Raw genomic sequence first — 20,648 nt, forward strand, 5'->3', positions numbered from 1 at the left:
CGCATCTGTTAACTGTATTTCACAACTGTTAATGCAGGACTGCTGGAGATGGAGAAGGTGACCAAAGAAAAAATTAATTAACCTTTTATGCAGTGAAAGGTGTACTACGGGATAAAATAGGGATACACACCAATGCGCTTTGGGGCATTGTGAGGTCGTGAAAGATGCTTTATAAATGCAGTTCGTTTGTTCTTTCAATGGATCTGACTCATTCAATGTGTATCCAAAGGTGGAATAAACCCAACTGTATACACAAAGGTTGAAGCTGCTTGTGTGCCGTGACATTAGGTTTGCTTGCTGGCTGGCTAAGTATTACGTCCAATGGATCCCCAAAATACCTTCTTCTATACCATGAGTTTAAACAGAAAAGATCAACTTTAGACCAGATAGAGTTAAGGATATTAAAAAAAACTCTTGACACCAATTTAACACAGCTGCAGCTGATGTTGCATGCAGTCATATCACAAGATCATCGGAACACACCCCAAAATAAAATTTGGACAAGATTGGCCATGATGTGGGGGCGTTACTGTTGGACTCTTGTTACTAATGATGTTTTTGTTGATTTAACTTGGGTCTGCTTCAGCACATTCATTTCACTGGCGGTAGTGCGATTGTTAAGTAGGCATTTTAGTGTGCAAGTTTTTTTTTTGTAGCAAGTTGGATAGAGAAATAGCTGCTTGGTTTAAAGTTAGCACATTCTGGCGTATTATGTACCAAAGCCGTTCTTTGGAGATAATTCATAATGGTCGTTCTCTTATGAAGCAATCAAAGGGAAGCCCCTGATACAAACAATGACCTCATCAATATACGGGCTTACCAACACTACTTTCAGACAACGTTACTAAAGTCATCCTTACTTTAAAAACCAACAGACAAGGGGGCCTCCTACACACTGCCTAATATCTGATGGGTTTTTACAGTTTCAATCCTCCTCATTTGTTATCTCCCCACCCCCCCAAAAAAAACGTGAAGGAAAACAAAGTATCAGTCTGCTACTGAATATATTTAAGAAGGAGCTGGATAGATTTCTAGACACAAGAGGCATCAAGGGATATGGGGAGAGTGCGGGAATATGGTATTGAGATAGAGGATCAGCCATGATCATACTGAATGGTGAAGCAGGCTCGAAGGGCCGAATGGCCTACCCCTGCTCCTATTTTCTAATTTTCTATTCACTGAGAGGTGATGAGAAATATATACTTCGGGGGGGCGGGGGGACACACGATGAAAAAAAACACACAATTACATCGCAAATTTATGGAAGAGATCTTTTAAAAACGTGACACTTCTCTAAAATACCATGCAATGGAAAAGAGTACACAGTGCATAACCACTGCTCCCACACAACTGTCTATTCGATCAAGGAAATGTTCCTTGATTGCAGTGTACAGATATTTAGATGTGCTTAAGAATCATCCCTGATTTCCCCTTCTTCCTCTTCACTCTCCGATGAGGAGTCGGTGCTGGTCTGAGAATCTTCACTGGAGCTCTCTTGGCGGGGTGGGGGGGGGGAAAAAACATATTACAGTGTAAACAACAACGACAAAAAAAGAAAATCGACCTACTCAAGACTAAGCCTTACACGTGATGACAGACGACATTAAACCCAGTTGGTACTGGGCGCCATTTGGGTTCAAGCACAATCCTCATCCCGGAGGCTGAAAATTTGAGTTTCAGTTTGGAACTGATGGATAAAAGTACAGGTCTCAAGTGAAGTGAATTTGGCCAGCATCAATCCAGTACCTTCTCAGCACAAAATTCATAATGTGAAACAGCTCATAAAGAGGGTCAGTCTCACCCATAGGATGCAGGAAATGGGAAACTCACACTAGCTGCACTTTAGAGGTTTATGTTACAGAACATTGATGAGGCACAACAGGAAAAAAAAAAGAAAGCTTTGCTTTCTGGTCTAGCCTGGGAGGGAATGCGTGTGCGATGCTGAAACAAGAGGGATAAAAACGACTGAAATAATTTTCAGCGCTTTTGCATGAACCTCCCCTCGCCTCAACGAGCACAAAGAATTCACCAAAGTGGTTTAACATAATGGCCTTCCACCTCTGGGACCCGGGTTTGAATCCAACCCAGACTGATAGGTTATAGAAGACTTTCATCCAGTTAGCTGTAATAAAACGATTCTACGCAAAAATAAGACTCAACACAGTTCCTCATGTGCACGCGCTCACGGTATAAAACTGTCCTGAATTTGATTCAGAGAGGCAGTAAATTTCATACCAGTGCAGTTTAAGGCTGGGGCAGAATATAGGAAGCTTTGCTCCGCGAGGAACAGTGCTGTACTTGATGCTGACACTGGATGCTCAAAACGGGAGCATATTTCTAGGGATCGTTTAAGTCGTTTTGTACCGATTTTCGCCATAAATACTCAGATTCTTTTGGAGTTAATGAGTCGATAAAAACTGATTCACTCTCAATTTTAGAATTTAAAAAAAAACCCTACTTCTCCCAGTCTTTGCAGTGAAAATCTTTTCCCGAGATATGCATCCATTGCATCCACAATGTCCTCACTCACACTGCCTGCTGCGCACGTGGCACCCACCATGAACAAAGTTGTCACAAATGCAACGTATGTGCATCTTGCCACCTAATTTCCAGCTCCAAATTCAACACAGAATTGTCTTGAAGTGAGTTCAGACATCAGAGTGATCTAAATATTATCTTACGGGTGTGTGTGTCCAAGGCATCAGTGAGTGTTACTTTCTAATGTATCAGTGAGAGTTTATTTTCTGGTGTTATGGTATTATTTTATGGTGTATCAGCCAGCGTTATTTCATGGGTGCAACCGTGAACGTTATTTTCAGGTGTATTGATGTATTTGCCCCATTTCCTCCCACTACCGGACTTTCTCCTGGCTTTTGACGTTAAAAATAGAACCCGACAAAAGCTGAGAAATCCCGGGTTTTGAAACCGACAAGAAAGATGACGGCTTTAGTGATCCTTCCCAACACAGATATCCCACACTTTGATGGGCGCATTAATTCACCCAAAAAGGTGAGGAAATTGTTCATTTAAAAAGAGATGGTGACAAAACATCTTACCTCATGGAATTTAAATCCCTTCTATTCATTCTCAGATGGAGTACCACTAAATCAAACTTCAAGCACTATCCAGGGCAACTTTACATCAATTGGCACTAGAGGTCTGTAATTATTTCTTATTCGAACAATCATCAATGACGTGACACTTATACTGCCTGAAGGCTCATAGTAAGACTATACATATAGTTTACAGCATAAGTCCAGTATCAGCACTCTCGCCACTAAGTCAGAAAGATGTGGCTTCAAAACCCGAGCACGTAATCCTAGACTGACAATTCAGTGCAGTACTACTGCTGAAACTCTCATCCGTGCCTTTGTAATCTCTCGCCTCCACTACTCCAATGTTCTCCTGGCCGGTCTCCCACCTTTCACCCTCTGTAAACTTGAGCTCATCCAAAAACTCTGCTGCCCGTATCCTAACTCGCACCAAGTCCTGTTCACCCACCACCCCTGTGCTCGCTGACCGTCACTGGCTCCCGGTCCGGCAAGGCCTCGATTTTAAAATTCTCATCCTTGTGTTCAAATCCCTCCATGGCCTCGCCCCTCCCTACATCGTCTTGGGACGTTTTACTACGCTATATAAATGCAAGTTGTTGTTGTACTGAGAAAAGTGCGGCATTGTTGGAGGTGCAGTCTTTCAGATGAGATGTAAAACAAAGGCAACGCCTGCCTGTTCAGGTAGATCATAGGATCATAGAAATTTACGGCTCAGAAGGAGGCCATTCGGCCCATCGTGTCTGTGCTGGCCAAAAACGAGCTGTCCCCGCCTAATCCCATTTTCCAGCTCTTGGTCTGTAACCTTGTGGGTTACGGCACTTCAAGTACATAACCAAGTAATGCGGAAGATCCCAGATCCCATGGCAGGGAGTTCTCTTGGTGTCTGAGAACATTCATCCCGGAACTGTCAGCACCAAAAGAGATTAAAATGGTCATTCATCTCGTTTTGTGAGACTTCGTTGTGGGTAAAGTGATTGCGTGCAAAATAGTGACCATGCTTCAAAAAGTAATTTACTGGCACTTTGGAATGTCCTGAGAAAGATGTAAAGATGGGCCAGACAATGCTTGAAGCTTAGAATACACTTCATAAAGCACAATTCTTCCAGTTTCATACAATACTATGTTTATGAGGAGTTTTTTAAAATTGAGATGACTTACCATCGCCGAGTAACCTGTATCCTGGCGAATGCACCTTCAATACTACGTGTAACGTAGGATATTCAATAACTGTTTTGTGCCTCAGATTTTCTGCAAGACTTTTACTGGAATCCATCTTGTAATACCTTAAAAAAAAAGTTTACAGCCATTTTAATTCTAAAACTGTGAAGTCAATTGTGATTTTTGAAAAATATACTCCCTTTTGCAGCTGAAGGCATTTTTTTTTTTTGACAGTGAAATGCATTCACTCATCTATATCAATAAGTACAGAAAGCCATTCGCTCCATCGTGCCTGTGCTGGCTCTTTGCCAGAGCAATTCAAAACCCAAATGAGGATTTTAAATTGATGATCCCACCGCACTGAGTGCCCAACCAGAGGAAAGAGTCTTTCCCTGTTCACTCACAAAACCCTTCATAATTTTAAAAAGCCTCGATTAAATCTCCTCTTAGCCTGGCCTGCTCTGGTGGAAGCGGTTACAGTATCTCACATCTCTTCTCATAACTGCGGTTTCCCGTCCCTGGCAGCGGCCTGGTGAATCATTATTAAAAAAAAATCTTAAGAAGGAAGAGCTAATTTGCATTTATAAGCACCGTCCGTCACTGCAGGACGTGCCAAAACACAGCCAGCGAAGTCCTTTTAAAGTCACCGTGGCAACCGATTTGCACACGGCATGGTCTCGTAAACAGCAATGTGATAAATGACCAGATAACCTGTTGGTGGTTGAGAGATGGATATTGGCCAGGACACCAGAGAGAACTCCCCTGCTCTTATTCAAATATATTCCCCCCCCCGAAAAATTCTTGGGAGGTGGGCGTCGCTGGCAAGGCTGGCATTTATTGCCCATCCCGAGTAGCCCTGACTGAGTGGCTTGTTAGGTCACTTCAGGTATGGGGCTGGAGTCACATAAAGGCTAGACTGGGTAAGGAGGGCAAGTTTCCTTCCCTAAAGGACATTAATGAACCAGTTGGGTTTTTGTAACAATTCGCCAGCTTCATGGGCATGTTGTTTTTATTTCCAGATTTAAAAAAAAACTGTGTTCAAATTCTCAAGCCAGCTTGGTGGGATTTGAAATCGAGATCGCGGGATTATTAGTCCCAGCCTTTGGATTACTAGTCCAGTAACATAACCACTACACTATCGTACCCCCATGTGCCAGAGGATCTTTTACATCCAAAAGATGGCACCTCTGACAGGACAGCGCTCCAGTAGCACTGCACTGAATTGTCAGCCAAGATTGTGTACCCAGGTTTCCGAAATGGGGCTTGAACCCAGGGCCTTCTGACCCAGACGAGAGTGCTACCCACTGAGCCACGGCTGACAGCTAAGGTAAGGTATGCATTCCTGTCCATAAATTTTACTTCCTGTTGCCACGATTTACGGTCATGCTTTACTGTTGACATTTACAACTATAAATTGCTAAGTCAACATTTCCCATTCAATTTTGTTATGTCAACTGTCACAATGTAGTTGCAGGCTCTGGCCAGTAGGCGGCTCTGAGGCCTCTGCATATGTTGTATTAAAAAAACAATTTCATCAATTGAGCAACACCGCAGGCAACTGACTATAATTTGACTAAACAGTGATTGCTTATTATTAAATAAAGCTTTAGCAACATGACAACTTAAGTATTTTGAATGCTTGACTTCCAATCCAAATACTCCCAATTTCAAGAACTGGGGTTACTTGCATGCCTCAGCAGGATGAGTTTTCTTAAGCCTACTACACAGAATGCCGCACAATCTGGAGGATGGGAATGCGGATTAGAACGAAAATCTGCCCGACATTTACTGACTTGAATTATGCATTCCAAAGTCTAATTGTGGAACGTTACTAAATGCACTCAAAGGCTGCGCAGAGAAAACAAAAGTTATCTCTCTTCAGCCCGAAAAAGTAGAACGCGCTTTTTGTACTGTTGCCACTAATCTGTTTGGGAGTCTGTTGCGCAGCAAACATCTGCTATGAATATTCTTATCCTGATAATTGCAAGCTGTGATCTAGACAAATACCATTCTCTTAAAGGGATGACTAATACCAATACATGAGGTCACTTTAACAATGGAAATACAAACATGAAGTCACTTTTCTCATGGAACAAAAATGCACAGATGAATAACTTCTGGAAAAAAAAAATCACAGAGTCAATTAAAGAGATCTGGTAATAGTAAACATCCAGTGAGGATTCCAAGGCTTATGACCCATATTAACTCTGACAAATGAGACTCCCAAATTCATACACAAAACACATATTTCAGTGGTATTCCTGTTTCTTTTTTGTTGGTGGTTTCCAATAGTTTTATTATATTAACGGAAGCTGCTGCAAAATTTAGTGACGTCTAATCCTTGAGCTGAACTCAAGGGCCTGGTATTCCTATTTCATGTACAACCTGCGGGAGGGAACAGAACCAGGGGCCATAAATATAAGACAGTCACTAACAAATCCACTGGGGAATTCAGGAGAAACTTCTTTACCGAGGGAGAATGTAGATCTTGCTACTACAAGGAGTGGCTGAGGCGAATAGTGTAGATGCATTTAAGGGGAAGCTAGATAAACACATGAGGGAGAAAGGAATAGAAGGATGTGCTGATGGGGTTAGATGAAGAGGGGCGGGAGGAGGCTCGTGTGGAGTTTAAACACCTGCACAGACCCGTTGGGCCTGTTTCTGTACTGAACGTTCTGCGTAACTTCTGCTTTCAAATTCCCGTTTTATTTTTGATGATTACACCAAGCCTTAGGACAAGGATTAAAAAAAAAATCCCATTGGTCCAAGGTCTGGGATCTTATTTTAATTCAGGTCCCTGACTTGCCAAGAGATATCTGACTTGATAAAACGTCAATGGACCACTAGAGCATCAAGACATAAATCAATCCTTTGCCACTTGAGATTTGCTGCGGCTTTTTTTTTAAAAGACAGCTTGTTTACAGGTTTACAGGTTCTAGTGGCAGAGAACTCAAATTGGAAATAAATACAGAACATCCTGGAAATACACAGTCCATTAGCATCCGAAGTGATATGGAGAAAGGATCAACAGGTTAACCTGTCTTTCCTTTCAAGATGCTGACTGACACGCTGTGAATTTCAGATTTCTGGCAATTGAAATTCCTCCCCCCTCCCCTCCTTTTATTTCCAGTGTCCTGGCCAATATTTATCCCATAACCAACAACTAAAACAGGTGGTTCATTGTCACATTGTTATTTGTGGGAGTTTGCTGTGCGCAAATTGGCTGCCGCATTTCCCTACATTACAACAGTGATCACACTTCAAAAGTACTTCATTGGCTGTAAAACGCTTTAGGACGTGAAAGGGGCTATAAAAATGCAAATTCTTTTCTTTTATTATTAGGAAACTCATCCCATCGCGACAAAATTTTGGACCCGGGTGCTGGCAGAAGTGCCCGTTAAAACAAGACGTCATTCAGTCTTCGATAAATGGGGCCACAGACGAAGAACTGGACCTCACACTAAGGTTTGCAATAATGTTTTACTGCACTGCAACAGTTGGATACTGAGCAGATATAAACATTTTGCCTCCAGCTGAATATTCTGGCTCGTCAGATGCCATACCAAGCGAACCCTGATCTGTACCTTGTTCCCACCCCTCCCGTTATTTTGAACAAATAGTAGAAAAAAAAAGTTAATTGTGCGATTTTAACGGACTTACACATATTGTACAGTTAAATTTCCACCATGCAAAAACAAATGGAGGGGAGGTTCCTGGTGGTTCGAGAATTCCCAGATTGGGGTCTTGTGTAGAATGAAGGCCGTGGAAAGAAGCAACATTACGTGCAGGATAATCAGTGTGCGGATAATGGGGGTTTCACCATGCGGGACGGGGGACAGGAGAGTGGACCCCTCTGGAGAATGGATAGCAAGCTGGCTACAGCACAGAAATCAAAGTAGGGGTCAAGGGTAGTTACTCAGAGTGGCAAAAGGTGGGAAGTGGTGTTCCGAAAAGGTAAGTGCTGGGACCATTGATGTTCACCATTTACCATAAACGACATGGTCTCGGGAATCGGAAGTACAATTTCAAAATTTGCCGACGACACCAAATTGGGGGGGGGCGGTGGGTATGGTTAATACTGAGGAGGACTGCGACAAAATACAAGAGGGCATTAATAAACCTGCAGAATGGCCGTGTAATTGACAAATGAATTTCAATATAGACAAGTGTGAAGTGATATATTTTGGTAGGAAGAATAAGGAGGCCACATACTCCTTGGAAAATAAGAGTCTAAATGGGGTAGAGGAGCAGAGGGATCTGGGGGTACAGATACACAAATTATTCAAAGTAGTGTCACAGTTTATCATGGCCACCAAAAAAAAAAGCAAACCAAGCACGAGCATTCATTTCTAGAGGGATGGAATTGAAAAGCAGAGAAGTTACGTTAAACTTGTATAGAACCTTGGTTAGACCCACACTTAAGAGTAGTGAGCACAGATCTGGTCTTCATATTATAAAAAAGGATAGAGAGGCATTGGAGAAGGTGCATTGATACCAGTACTGAGGAGGTTCTACCTATCAGGAAAGATTGAACAGGCTGGGGCTCTTTTCTCTAGAAAAGACAAGGCTGAGGGGGTGACATAATAAGGTCTTTAAGATTATGAAAGGGTTTGATAGGATAGACAACGAGAAGATGTTTCCACTTGTGGGGGAGACCAAAACTAGGGGCCATAAATATAAGATAGTCACTAATAAATCCAATAGGGAATTCAGGAGAAGCTACTTTACCCAGAGAGTGGTTAGAATGTGGAACTCACTACCGCGAGGAGTAGTTGAGGCAAATAGAATAGATGCATTTGAGGGTAAACTAGATAATCGCACGAGGGAGAAAACAACAGAAGGATATGCCGATAGGGTTAGATGAAGTAGGGTGGGAGGAGGCTCGCGTGGAGCGTAAACGCCGGCCTAGACCAGTTGGGCCGAATGGCCTGTTTCTGTGCTGTACATTCTGTGTAATTCTACGTTGAGGACCGGTCCCTAATGTGCCCAGATAAATTTTTTAAAAAAAGAGGCTTCTGGTGTTAGAGATTCTGATAAAGGTGAGGAAAGCTCCACCAAGCGTGTATTAACTGTGTGGTCTCACACAGCCCTACGCAGTCTCCATAACACAGGGAGTGTAGCTGGACTCACCCGTATGGAGGAGTTTGGACCATCAATCTGAAATTTCCAACTTCTGGCTGTGGCCCAAAATGCGAGAAGGGCCTCAAGAACCTTTTGGAGTGTTAACAGGTGTGCCTTACTCTTCAAAAAACACGCATAACTATAAGCCCCCAAGACATTTTTAATAAATCATACAAAGTAGTGTTTGGAAAAAGAAACAACTCGCCATGGAAACCAACTTTACGTACACCAAATACGACCTGTAATCCCTTGAAACAGAATCAGTCATCTATTTTCAGAGCAGTTAGCGCTTTGTGATCAATTATTTCAACCGTTTATAGTTTTGCAACTAAACATTTTGATTGAAAGAAGGCTGCGTTAGAGGACAGCATTGGTGGGTCGGGGAAAAATACCACAAAGTGAAAGAATCGAATGAGGACTGAGAAGTGTCATTATCGGAGTATTGGGGGGTGCGGGCGGAAAAAGAGGACACACACACCGATCCTGGTGTAACACAATACTTTGAAAGCAAAGGGATCCTGAATTCTCCTTACGATTCTGCAAGTTTATCCTTAACGACAGGATAAGGCTCAGCAGTGACAGCCCCAGTCAGTCAGTCAGTCAGAGTCAGGGGAGCACTCACCTTCGAAAGGCTTGCACATGAACAATGACCGAGTGGGTGAGGCATCTGGAGGGCGACGGGCGCTCCTAACAGCTACCCTCCCGGGGAGTCAACACCGACCGGAGAGGAGGGAGGTGGAGAAAAGCGGCAGAGAACAAATTCCAGACAAAAGAAAACAAGCGGGCACACGACCGCACGGCCGGGCAAAGTCACAAGTGTGTTGTTACATCTGGCGAGTTCCACAAAACGTCGGATTCCACTTCTTTTGCAATCTGCAGATGCCTCGTCTTCTGAACAGTGCAAATTTTGGAACACAGGATGCGGGCAACGGTGGTTCACAGAGGGAAAAAAAAAATTAGGCGAGGCAGTTAAGTAGCAGCGGAGCAAACGGAGGGGAAATAGCGAAGCAAAATAAACATGGAAGGAGCTCGGACAGAAGAATACCAGGAGGAAGGAAGGCAAGAGAGGGGGGATGAACAAAAACGCACGCTGCTTTAAAAGACTTCTGCCTCATTCTCCTCGTCATTTGAGGTTTATTCTGTAGATAGCGACTGTTGTGGCATGATCTCTGCAAGGGACAGCGGTAGTGTCACGTGAGTGATCTCACGGGTACCGTTAAGTTTGTAATGCTACAAAGCCGTTTCTGCTTTGCAGCAGTGCAGAAGTGACAGTACAACTGGGAAGGCAGGCCCTGATCTGATCTGACCTGACCTCGGAGCACAGCGGTGCGACAGTCCCTTGGCAGGCCACCTCACACCACAGGGGATCCACTAGGGTCGCCAACTCTGGTTGAACGTATTCCTGGAGGTTTCGTCACATGACCTCCTGCCTCTAACCGCCCTGCCCAGTCAAGCAGCCCCCCACCCCAGGAACAGGAGTAGGCCATTCAGCCCCTCGAGCCTGTTCCGCCATTCAACGAGATCATGGCTGATCTGTTATCCCAACACCATCTACCTTAATGCCCTTGGCTAGCAAAAATCTATCGATCTCAGATTTAAAATTATTAATTGAGCTTGCCTCTACTGCTTTTTGTGGGGGAGAATTCCACATTTTTGCGTGAAGAAGTTTTTTTAACTTCTCTCTTACATGGCCTGGCTTTGATTTTAAGGTTATGTCCCCTTGTCCTAGGTTCCCCCACCAGGGGAAAACGTTTCTCTCTATCTACCCTATCAATTCCTTTCAAAATCCTAAAAACTTCAATCAAATTACCCTCCACCTTCTATATTCCAGGGAATACAAGCCTGGTTTATGTAATCTCTCCTCATAATTTAACCCTTGGAGCCCTGGTAACATTCTGGTGAATCTCCAATATTTTTATAACTAATAACCGAAAGAAAAATGAAAAAAAAATATAACCGTCATTTTTTTCCCCGAAGCGCCTTTGATTTTTCTCCCAGATTACTCGTAGCAGTGTTCAGGAGATTGCTCCTTAATTCCTACGAGACTCCAGGACAATCCTGGAGGGTTGGCAGCCTTAGTAGTCACTCCAGTGAAGTATCAAGCAGAGCTTGAAAAGTGTTAAGTGAGGTCACTAGGTCTATTAAGACACTTTATAAATTTATTCAGTAATTAAAAAAGCAGACGTTTTGGCACATTCAAGATTTACAGGCTGGGGAGCTAAGCTCTGTGACTTGGTGGAGCCCTCTTTTGGTCCCAAGATTGCAATTGCAGCTAGGTAGTATAAATCAGGTTTTGCTGGTAGCGAATAGGTTCTGTAGTTACCGGTCTCAGATTGGTAGCACAATTCAAACCGCAGCCTGCAATCTAGGAATAGCCATTAAGAAATAGCACCAGCCTAGTGTTAGCCCTCAATTCCCTGTGGTACAGTACTCCTGCTAAAAGGAATGCTCTTTAAAAAATTCCAGGTACAAAATTCAGAGGAAATTCATTCTACTGTTAAACTTCTAACATTAGGTTTCAGTTTTGTTCATTGCAATGTTCAAGAGGTATTGTTTTTTTTATATTCGTTCATGGGATGTGGGCGTCGCTGGCGAGGCCGGCATTTATTGCCCATCCCTAATTGCCCTTGAGAAGGTGGTGGTGAGCCGCCTTCTTGAACCGCTGCAGTCCGTGTGGTGAAGGTTCTCCCACAGTGCTGTTAGGAAGGGAGTTCCAGGATTTTGACCCAGCGACGATGAAGGAACGACGATATATTTCCAAGTCGGGATGGTGTGTGACTTGGAGGGGAACGTACAGGTGGTGTTGTTCCCATGTGCCTGCTGCCCTTGTCCTTCTACTCCTTTCACTACTCACCTGACGAAGGAGATAATCTCCGAAAGCTTGTGATTTTAAAATAAAATTGTTGGGACTATAACCTGGTGTTGTAAGATTCCTTACATTTGTCCTTCTATGTGATAGAGGTCGCAGGTTTGGGAGGTGCTGTCGAAGAAGCATTGGCGAGTTGCTGCAGTGCATCCTGTGGATGGTACACACTGCAGCCACAGTGCGCCAGTGGAAAAGGGAGTGAATGTTTAGGGTGGTGGATGGGGTGCCAATCAAGCGGGCTGCTTTGTCCTGGATGGTGTCGAGCTTCTTGAGTGTTGTTGGAGCTGCACTCATCCAGGCAAGTGGAGAGTATTCCATCACACTCCTGACTTGTGCCTTGTAGATGGTGGAAAGGCTTTGGGGAGTCAGGGGGTGAGTCACTCGCCGCAGAATACCCAGCCTCTGACCTGCTCTTGTTTGCAATTAAAATAAATGAAAGCGACTTAATAATTGAGAACAACAAATGAGGAGGACTCTAATTTAAGATTAAATGTAAGAGAAATAGGACTGAGAGCAGGAGAAACTTTAAAAAAAAAAAATATACGAGGTTTGCGAGGCTGTGAAAATGCAGTACTGGAGTTAGTGAATGAAGCAGAGGCCATGTCAACATTTACGAATGGGTTAGATGGATGGTTGGAGGAAAGGGGGGATAAAAGGGATATGGGAAAAGGACGGTCACATGGGATTATTGCCCGTGTGAGGGTAAACACCAACACGGGATGGATGGGCAGAACGCCCGTTTCCATGTTGCAATCTCTATGGCAAATGATTCAACTTTTTTTTAATATATACTTATGCTACACAAATTTTCCAAACCCTCAAATTTTCTTGTGAACAATTTTTAAACACAAAAAAAAGGTACTAAAAGATTACACCAACCGTAGAATCCGAGAATGATACAGCACAGGAGGAGGCCATTTGGCCCATCGTGCCTGTGCTGGCTCTTTGGTACAGCTATCCAATTAGTCCCAATCCCCTGCTCTTTCCCCATAGCCCTGTAAATTTTTCCCCTCGAGTATTTATGCAATTCCCTTTTGAAAGTTTCTACTGAATCTGCTTCCATCGCCCTTTCAGGCAGTGCATTCCAGATCATAACAACCTGCTGCGTAAAAAAAATGTTTCCTCATGTCGCCTCTGGTTCTTTTGCCGATCACCTTAAATCTGTGTCCTCTGGTTATCGACCCTTCTGCCACTGGAAACAGTTTCTCCTTATTTACTCTGTCAAAAAACATTCACGAATCTCCCCATAACCTTCATAATACAAAATTTGGATTCTATAAGAGATGTATCTGACAGAAAATCGACCTGAAGTGGCAACTTGAAAAACCCGTAGCGGTAGAATGAGGCCTCCTGGCAACAGTTCCTCAGAGAATGTGTCAGCAGGAAGAGTTTATGAATAGATGGCCAGGCTCTTCCTCATGGGGAGGAGTGAAAGCCCAAAGACACAACAACAACAACAACAACAACAACTTGCATTTATATAGCGCCTTTAACGTAGTAAATCATCCCAGGTCATGTGTCCATATTCTCAAGCAGAGAGAAGGTGGAAGAAATAGGAGAGCATAATCGCAAGATCTCACCTACAGCATTAAACATTTTCCTTGATCTTAACAGAACCAGCAGTAGATTCAATAAATCTCCTAAAAAGATCTTACATTTGACTAGACATGTGTAGCATGCTTGGGAGGAACAGGTGACTCTGGACCTATGGATCCCAAAGCTTTCCATCACTGGGGTTTTCCTCGCCTCTTGTCTGGGTCTGTTGCACACTAATTGATAGCCATGATTAATCAACAACTCCGGCATTGTAGCAATTATTGATTTTAAAATTCTCATCCTTGTTTTCAAATCCCTCCATGGCCTCACCCCTCCCTATCCCTGTAACCTCCTCCAGCCCAACAACCCTCCGAGACCTCTGCGCTCCTCCAATTCTGGCCTCTTGCGCATCCCTGATTTTCATCGCTCCACCACTGGCGGCCGCGCCTTCAGCTGCCTAGGTCCTAAGCTCTGGAATTCCCTCCCTGAAACCTCTCCGCCTCTCTCTCTCCTCCTTTAAGACGCTCCTTAAAACCTACCTCTTTGACCAAGTTTTTGGTCACCTGTCTTAATATCTCCTTATGTAACTCAGCGTCAAATTTTGTTTGATAACGCTCCTGTGAAGCAACTTGGGATGTTTCGCTACCTTAAATGCGCTATATAAATGCAAGGTGTTGTTGATGTTATATCATGTGACTATCAGGACGGTGGAAGGTGAACTACGTGGACTGTCACCTTTTTCCTTCTAGAAATTCCAATTGAGACGTATCGGACAGAAAATCGACCAGAAGTGGCACCTTGTATAAACCCGTAGCGGTAGAATGAGGCCTCCTGGCAACAGTCCCTCAGAGAATGTGTCAGCAGGAAGAGTTTATGAATAGATGGCCAGGCTCTTCCTCATGGGGAAGGAGTGAAAGCCCAAAGACACAACAACAACTTCTGCATTCATATAGCGCCTTTAATGTAGTAAAACGTCCCAGGTCATGTGTCTATATTCTCAACATTAGTTTGCAAGAACAAGACTCCATTGGAACACACTCTTGGGATAGTCAGCAAGGAGCGTTGGGATAATTCCTTATCTTTTTAACGGGTTTGTAAAGCTAGAGACAGTAATATGCTTCAAAACATTTATCTTAAACTTTCCATACAGCTTGGTACACATTTAGCCCCACATCTAAAACCACCTGTGCATGGAACGTCCAGGGGGAAATCGCGAGAATCGCTCGTCTAAGCCTATTCACATTACCTGGTCTTGAAGGTCGGGAAAAATTCCTACTGAGTGAAACATTGCGTCCCTTTTTATACCATTTCCTTTTATGGCCTTGGTCCTGCTGGATTCAAAAGCTACTGGGTGTTGTATGACCCGCAGCTCTTCGAACAGATTGCTAGACCGGGATGAGGGGCCTCAGGTCTTGTCATATCATACTGTTATTCCCCCATTGTTGTTTCTCCTGAGTTTTTGTTACACAACCCTTTGAGGTTATGCTCTATAGGAAAAGGGACCTATTTGCCGTTTATGTTGTAGCAATCTCCTCTCTTACACTCCCCACTGCTGTGATCAAAAGCCTGAGTTGTTAAACCTGACAACCCCTTTAGCTCCATATTATCCACCTAGCTTATTCATTTAATAATCGAAATGTGCCAATGCTGTTCTGTACAACAGTAATGTAAAAATATATCTGTATTGTTACAAGTATTAGGCTGGATTAATACAAGGCTGAAAAGTAGACAGTGTCGATGGAAACCGGTTGCCAGTGGAGTGCCATAGGGGTCAGTGTTGGACTGCGGTCGTTCGTAATTTTGATAAATGACAGAGGACGGAATATTATCCCAGGTGTGTGTGTGCACGGATGACCCCAAATGCAGGGGTGGGGGGTGCGCCTTGCGATACAAACCGAATCACAATAATTCAAAAGGGCCCAGGACGGGGTAGGTCAATAGGCAGAGGAGATAGATAAGAGAATTCAATGTTGATTAGGTAGAAGCAGCAAGAATGTAGAGTACGCATTACATGATTTGTCGCTTGAGATAACAGAGCTAGAAAGATCCGGAGGTTTTGGTGGTGGATAGATCATTAAAACCATTGGTTCAGTGTTTGCCAGCAGCCAAGAAAGTCTATAAAATGTTGGGATGTGTAGTCGGTGGGGGAGGCGGGTGGTGTGACTGCATCTTTAGTACGGTGTTCAGCTTTGGTCTCCAGGAAAGATGTCGAAATATTGGAGGGGGTCCAGAGATATGTTACAAGCCTGGGTCCCGAACTTAGAGGGATGAGATATGAGGGAGGAGGAGGAGACTCGATTGACGTCATCAAGATTTTGACAGGTACGGAGAATTTGGATCCAGTAAGGTTCTTCTGTTGGACACAGTTTAAAGTTGACGGTTTCAAAAGGGAAATAAAAAATTTAGGCAACTTCTAATAAGCAGGAGGGTGATAAAATTATGGAACAGATTGATAGTTGGGATGATGGAAGAGAAAACCGTGGCAGGTTTAGAAAAAATACTATGCATTTCCACTAGGAAAGGGGATAGAGGGTGATTATATCTAGAATCATGGTAAAGAATTTGATGGGAGGTTTGGGAGGATAGGCAAGGTGGACCAATGATCCTCCACCCAAAACATTTTATTGCAAAATCTATTCTATTGCAGAAAGCTATATTTTATTACATGAATTTAATAATGTTTATTTTGTTCAATTATCATTTGCAAACAACATAAAAAAATCCTAATTATTAATGTATTTTAAAAAATATATTGTGAATGTTGAAAAGCAACCAGATCGTTTTTTAATTGATGTCAAAGCTGAGTAAGTTAATTTACTAATCTACTTCAGTTACCTTTGAGAGACTGGAGAAACTGGGATTGTTCTCCTTAGAGCAGAGAAGGTTCAGGGGAGATTTAATAGAGGTGTTCAAAATCATGAAGGGTTTTGATAGAGTAAATAAGGGGAAACTGTTTCCAGTGGCGGGAGGGTCGGTAACCAGAGGACACAGATTTAAGGTAATTGGCAAAAGAGCCAGAGGTGAGATGAAGATAATTTTTTTTTTAAAAGTGGGTTACGATCTGGAATGCACTGCCTGAAAGGGTGGTGGAAGCAGATTCAATAGTAACTTTCAAAAGGGAATTGGATAAATACTTGAAGGGGGGAAAATTGCAGGACTATGGAGAAAGAGCAGGGGGGGGGAGTGGGACGAATCGGATAGCTCTTTCAAAGAGCCGGCACAGGCACGATGGGCCGAACTGCCTCTGTCTGAGCTGTGAGTTCATATGATTCTATGAAAGTTTTTCGCTCATGTGGGCAAACAGGTAGATTGAGGATGCTGATGTGCTAATAGGCTTCCAATCACTGTGCAGGTTTTAATCTCTACACGTGCAACTAAAGTCAGAACTGGAAACACACAATGATCCCTCAAATTGAGAGAAAATACCTTTTTCCTGAAGAATGCACGGGACACAGCAAGTTAGGAGTTCGTTTCTGCTACAAATTCCACAGCGAGCTCTGGAACTGCAGGGGCCTTATCCATAAACGAGGAACAAAAATCAAGTTCTTGTAATATTTTGCCCCTTTAGTAACTAATCTGTACATTTTTGCACAGTTGATCCGGTTGCTCTTGACAGTTTTATTATAATATGGGTAAGGTCTGCACTGCACAATACCATATCCAATTCACCGTCAGCTCCACTTTGCTGTCTAAAAAGTTAACATTTACCAGATGAAATGAGAAGACGAATAAAAATGAATAACGTGCAGGGTCCAACGCAATTTCATTAACCACAAAAATATGGGACATCAAATTATATGACTAAAGGTCACACCACTTTTAACCAGTCAGAGACCAGCAGGTGAAACGGGCATTTGTGCAAACAAAAAAAGGTGCTTGTTAATGGGAGGGCTAACAGCAGTCTAACACTCCCAGGTCAGGCACAGCGCTCATTCCACGCAAAGCCAAGCTCTGCCTACATAGCCCCGATAACACGCGAGACATCGGCTGCGACAAAAAGCGAAACATTGTATGAAGCAAAAAAAAAGGGAGAGCAGGAAACACAGAGCAAGTCAATCAATCAGCATCCGTGATGAAGGGAATAAGACAGTTGACGTTTCTGGTTCGTACCAATCATTAGATTTGAAAAATAAGAGAAGGACTTTGCATATCAACAGGATCAGGAAAATGGGGGAGGGCAAAACACCAAACAAACACAGGGAGGAAGCATCTATGCAATGATGGTGGCGTCAGCTAACTCGGCCCTAAGCTCTGGAATTCCCTCCCTGAACCTCTCCGCCTCTCTCTCCTCCTTTAACAGGTTCCTTAAAACCTACTTCTTTGACCAAGCTTTTGGTCGCCTGTCCTAATATCTCGGTGTCAATTTTTGTCTGTGTAACGCTCCTGCGAAGCTCCTTGGGACATTTTACTACGTTAAAGGACGCTGTATCAACGCAAGTTGTCGTTTGAAACGCAAGTTGTTATTGTCGTTTGATGTAACAGATCAACTCAGTCAACTAATAGCACTAAAAAAAAATAAAAGATATGAAACAAACGGATGGTGTGCGATTAGCTGCGGCGGTGGAAGATCCGAGGAAAACGGGACTGATGGAAAATCTGGGGGGAGGGAACAGAGTTCGAAATTGAAATGGAAAAATCCTAGCTAAGTACAGTGGCTCCATCAACTCTGAAAAGAGAAAGAACAGGTCAACAGAGACTCTTCCACATCGTCCCCCCCACCACCAGTTATAAAGGGTCCCGTTTCTCCCCACCCCCTCCCAAACGCCAACCTGTCTCCATCCACCCCCACCCCACCCCGCCCAGCACCCACCGACAGACCTACTCCCACACCGCCAGCAACTCTTGCTGTGCAGGAAATGGAGGATGCAGCTAAAATCTGAAGATGCTGAAGTTAACGTCCAAAACCAGAGGGCTGCAGGGTGCCCAAGAGATGGACGAGCGATTGTGCTTGGAAGACTGCGTCAAGCTTTGTTCTGCCTGCAAGCGCGACTCCCAAACTACCTGCGGCCCTCCGCTTCTAACTCCCTCTCCCATTCCCACTCTGGACTCTGTCCTCAGCCTCTTACGCCGTTCCAATGAAGCTCAACGCAAGCTTCAGTTACAATAGCTCATCTTTCTCTCAGGAAGCCGACAGTCCTCTGGCCTGAACACGGACTTCAGTAATTTCAGACTTTTAGTTCTATGCTCCATTCCTCGTGATCTAATTGAGGTGTTTAAGGTGATCAAAAGGAGTTGATAGGGCAGATGGAGAGAAACTATTTCCTCTGGTGAGGGGGGCAGAGTGGGGAAGGCCAGAACAAGGGGGGGGGGAGCGTAACCTTAAAATTAGAGTTGGGCCCTTCAGGGGTGATGTCAGGAAGCACTTCTTCACACAAAGGGTAGTGGAAATCTGGAACTCTCTCCCCCCAAAAAGCTGTTGAGGCTGGGGGTCAATTGAAAGTTTCAAAACTGAGATTGATCGATTTTTGTTAGGCGAGGGTATTAAGGGACACGGAACCAAGGCGGGTAGATGGAGTTAAGATACAGATCAGCCATGATCTAATTGAATGGTGGAACAGGCTCGAGGGGCTGAATGGCCGACATTCCAGTGTTCCAGCAGAGGTTACTGGCGTTGCGAGGGCAGGTCTGCCTGTGACCAGAGATGGAGGAGGAGAAGGCTGGTTTCAAATGGAGAGGGGTTGTCGTTTAGGATGAGGGGAAAGAGCTGCATCCTCCCCGTTGACCTGTTCTCTCTTTTCAGAGTTGGTGGCGCTGCTGTACTTTGCCAGCATCTTGTACTTCAATCTCAAACCTGACTCCCAGGTTTTCCATCCCTCCCATTTTCCTTAGGCCTCCCACTGCCGTAGTCAGTCAGACGTCCCTCGTTTCTTTAATGCTTCTGTCGACTGCTTGACATACGTATGTAAATATTTAAAAAAATTTGCTCCCTCCCCCTTTTTCTGATCCAAGAGACTGGAGCACATAATCTGGGCTGACACTCCCAGTGCAGTACTGAGGGAATGCTGCACTGTTGGAGGTGCCGTCTTTCGGATGAGACGTTAAACCGGGGCCCCGTCTGCCCCCTCGGGTTTTATACAAATTGCATATTATAGATTGTGAAGTTCACACAAATCATTACATTTACATAACACACATGCGGCACAGAAGCAGCCAGAGCACTAAGTTGATTGTTTTTTTCTCTTCCCTCCTCCTTTTACTGCCAATTTTTCCCCCCCCCCTTTTCGAGGAAGCCAGCTTCTTACCGGGGTACTGTCAGCAGAGTGCCTGGGCCCCGTCCCAAGCGGCCATTTCTCATACGTGAGGTGACACAGCTGAGCCCGACCGGTCCTCACCTGACCAAACACACCCGCCTCCACATCCACCCAACAGCAACCGATGGACAGCAAGCAGGAGTGGCAACCTAGGCATCCTTAATTCAGAATTAGCAAGACTAATTTCAACGGTCACACCTCCGAAGTTAGCAAATTGGGATCGAACCCATTCTGGGACTACCGTCCTCAATCCCTACCCCTCCCTCTTCTCCTCCTTAAAATCCACCTCTTTCGGTCACCCCTTCCCAATATCTCCTTCTGTGGCTCAGCGTCCATTTTTTGCTTACGGCTCGGTGAAGCGCCTCGGGACATGTTTCTACGTTGAAGGCGCCGTATAAAAAAAGGTTGCTGTTCTGCACGGCAGAGTTACTCTTAACCAACGTGAGGTATGGTGCGGTCTTAATTTTGGTTGTTTAATGGACATTTCACACCCGAGTATTAAAACCCACTGTGGCAGAACGACAATAGTTTCAATTCAGAGGAAGGGAGGAAGGTTTTATTTCCTCTTATTTTAATAGTTCAACTTAATGGTTTATATCATGGCCATGAATGAAGTTCAGCTTTATAGCTCCATAGCACCACTTAAAGGCCAGTGTGGCACAC

At 44.0% G+C, this 20,648-nt stretch overlaps 1 protein-coding gene across 1 annotated transcript in view; it reads right to left on the reverse strand.

The window, feature by feature from the left end:
• Positions 1–1,257: 1,257 nt before the first annotated feature.
• znhit6 (zinc finger HIT-type containing 6) overlaps positions 1,258–20,648 on the reverse strand; it is a 66,806-nt gene continuing 47,415 nt past the window's right edge. Inside the window, exons 9-10 of the mRNA XM_067989821.1 lie at positions 4,212–4,336; positions 1,258–1,494 (exon numbers count right to left, since the gene is read on the reverse strand). Coding sequence (XP_067845922.1) covers positions 1,409–1,494; positions 4,212–4,336 — 211 coding nt within the window. The 3' untranslated portion in view covers positions 1,258–1,408. The remainder of the gene's footprint in view (positions 1,495–4,211; positions 4,337–20,648) is intronic.

The sequence above is a fragment of the Heptranchias perlo genome, chromosome 9 (genome assembly GCF_035084215.1).
Source record: "Heptranchias perlo isolate sHepPer1 chromosome 9, sHepPer1.hap1, whole genome shotgun sequence".
In the NCBI taxonomy this organism is placed as follows: Eukaryota; Metazoa; Chordata; class Chondrichthyes; order Hexanchiformes; family Hexanchidae; genus Heptranchias; species Heptranchias perlo.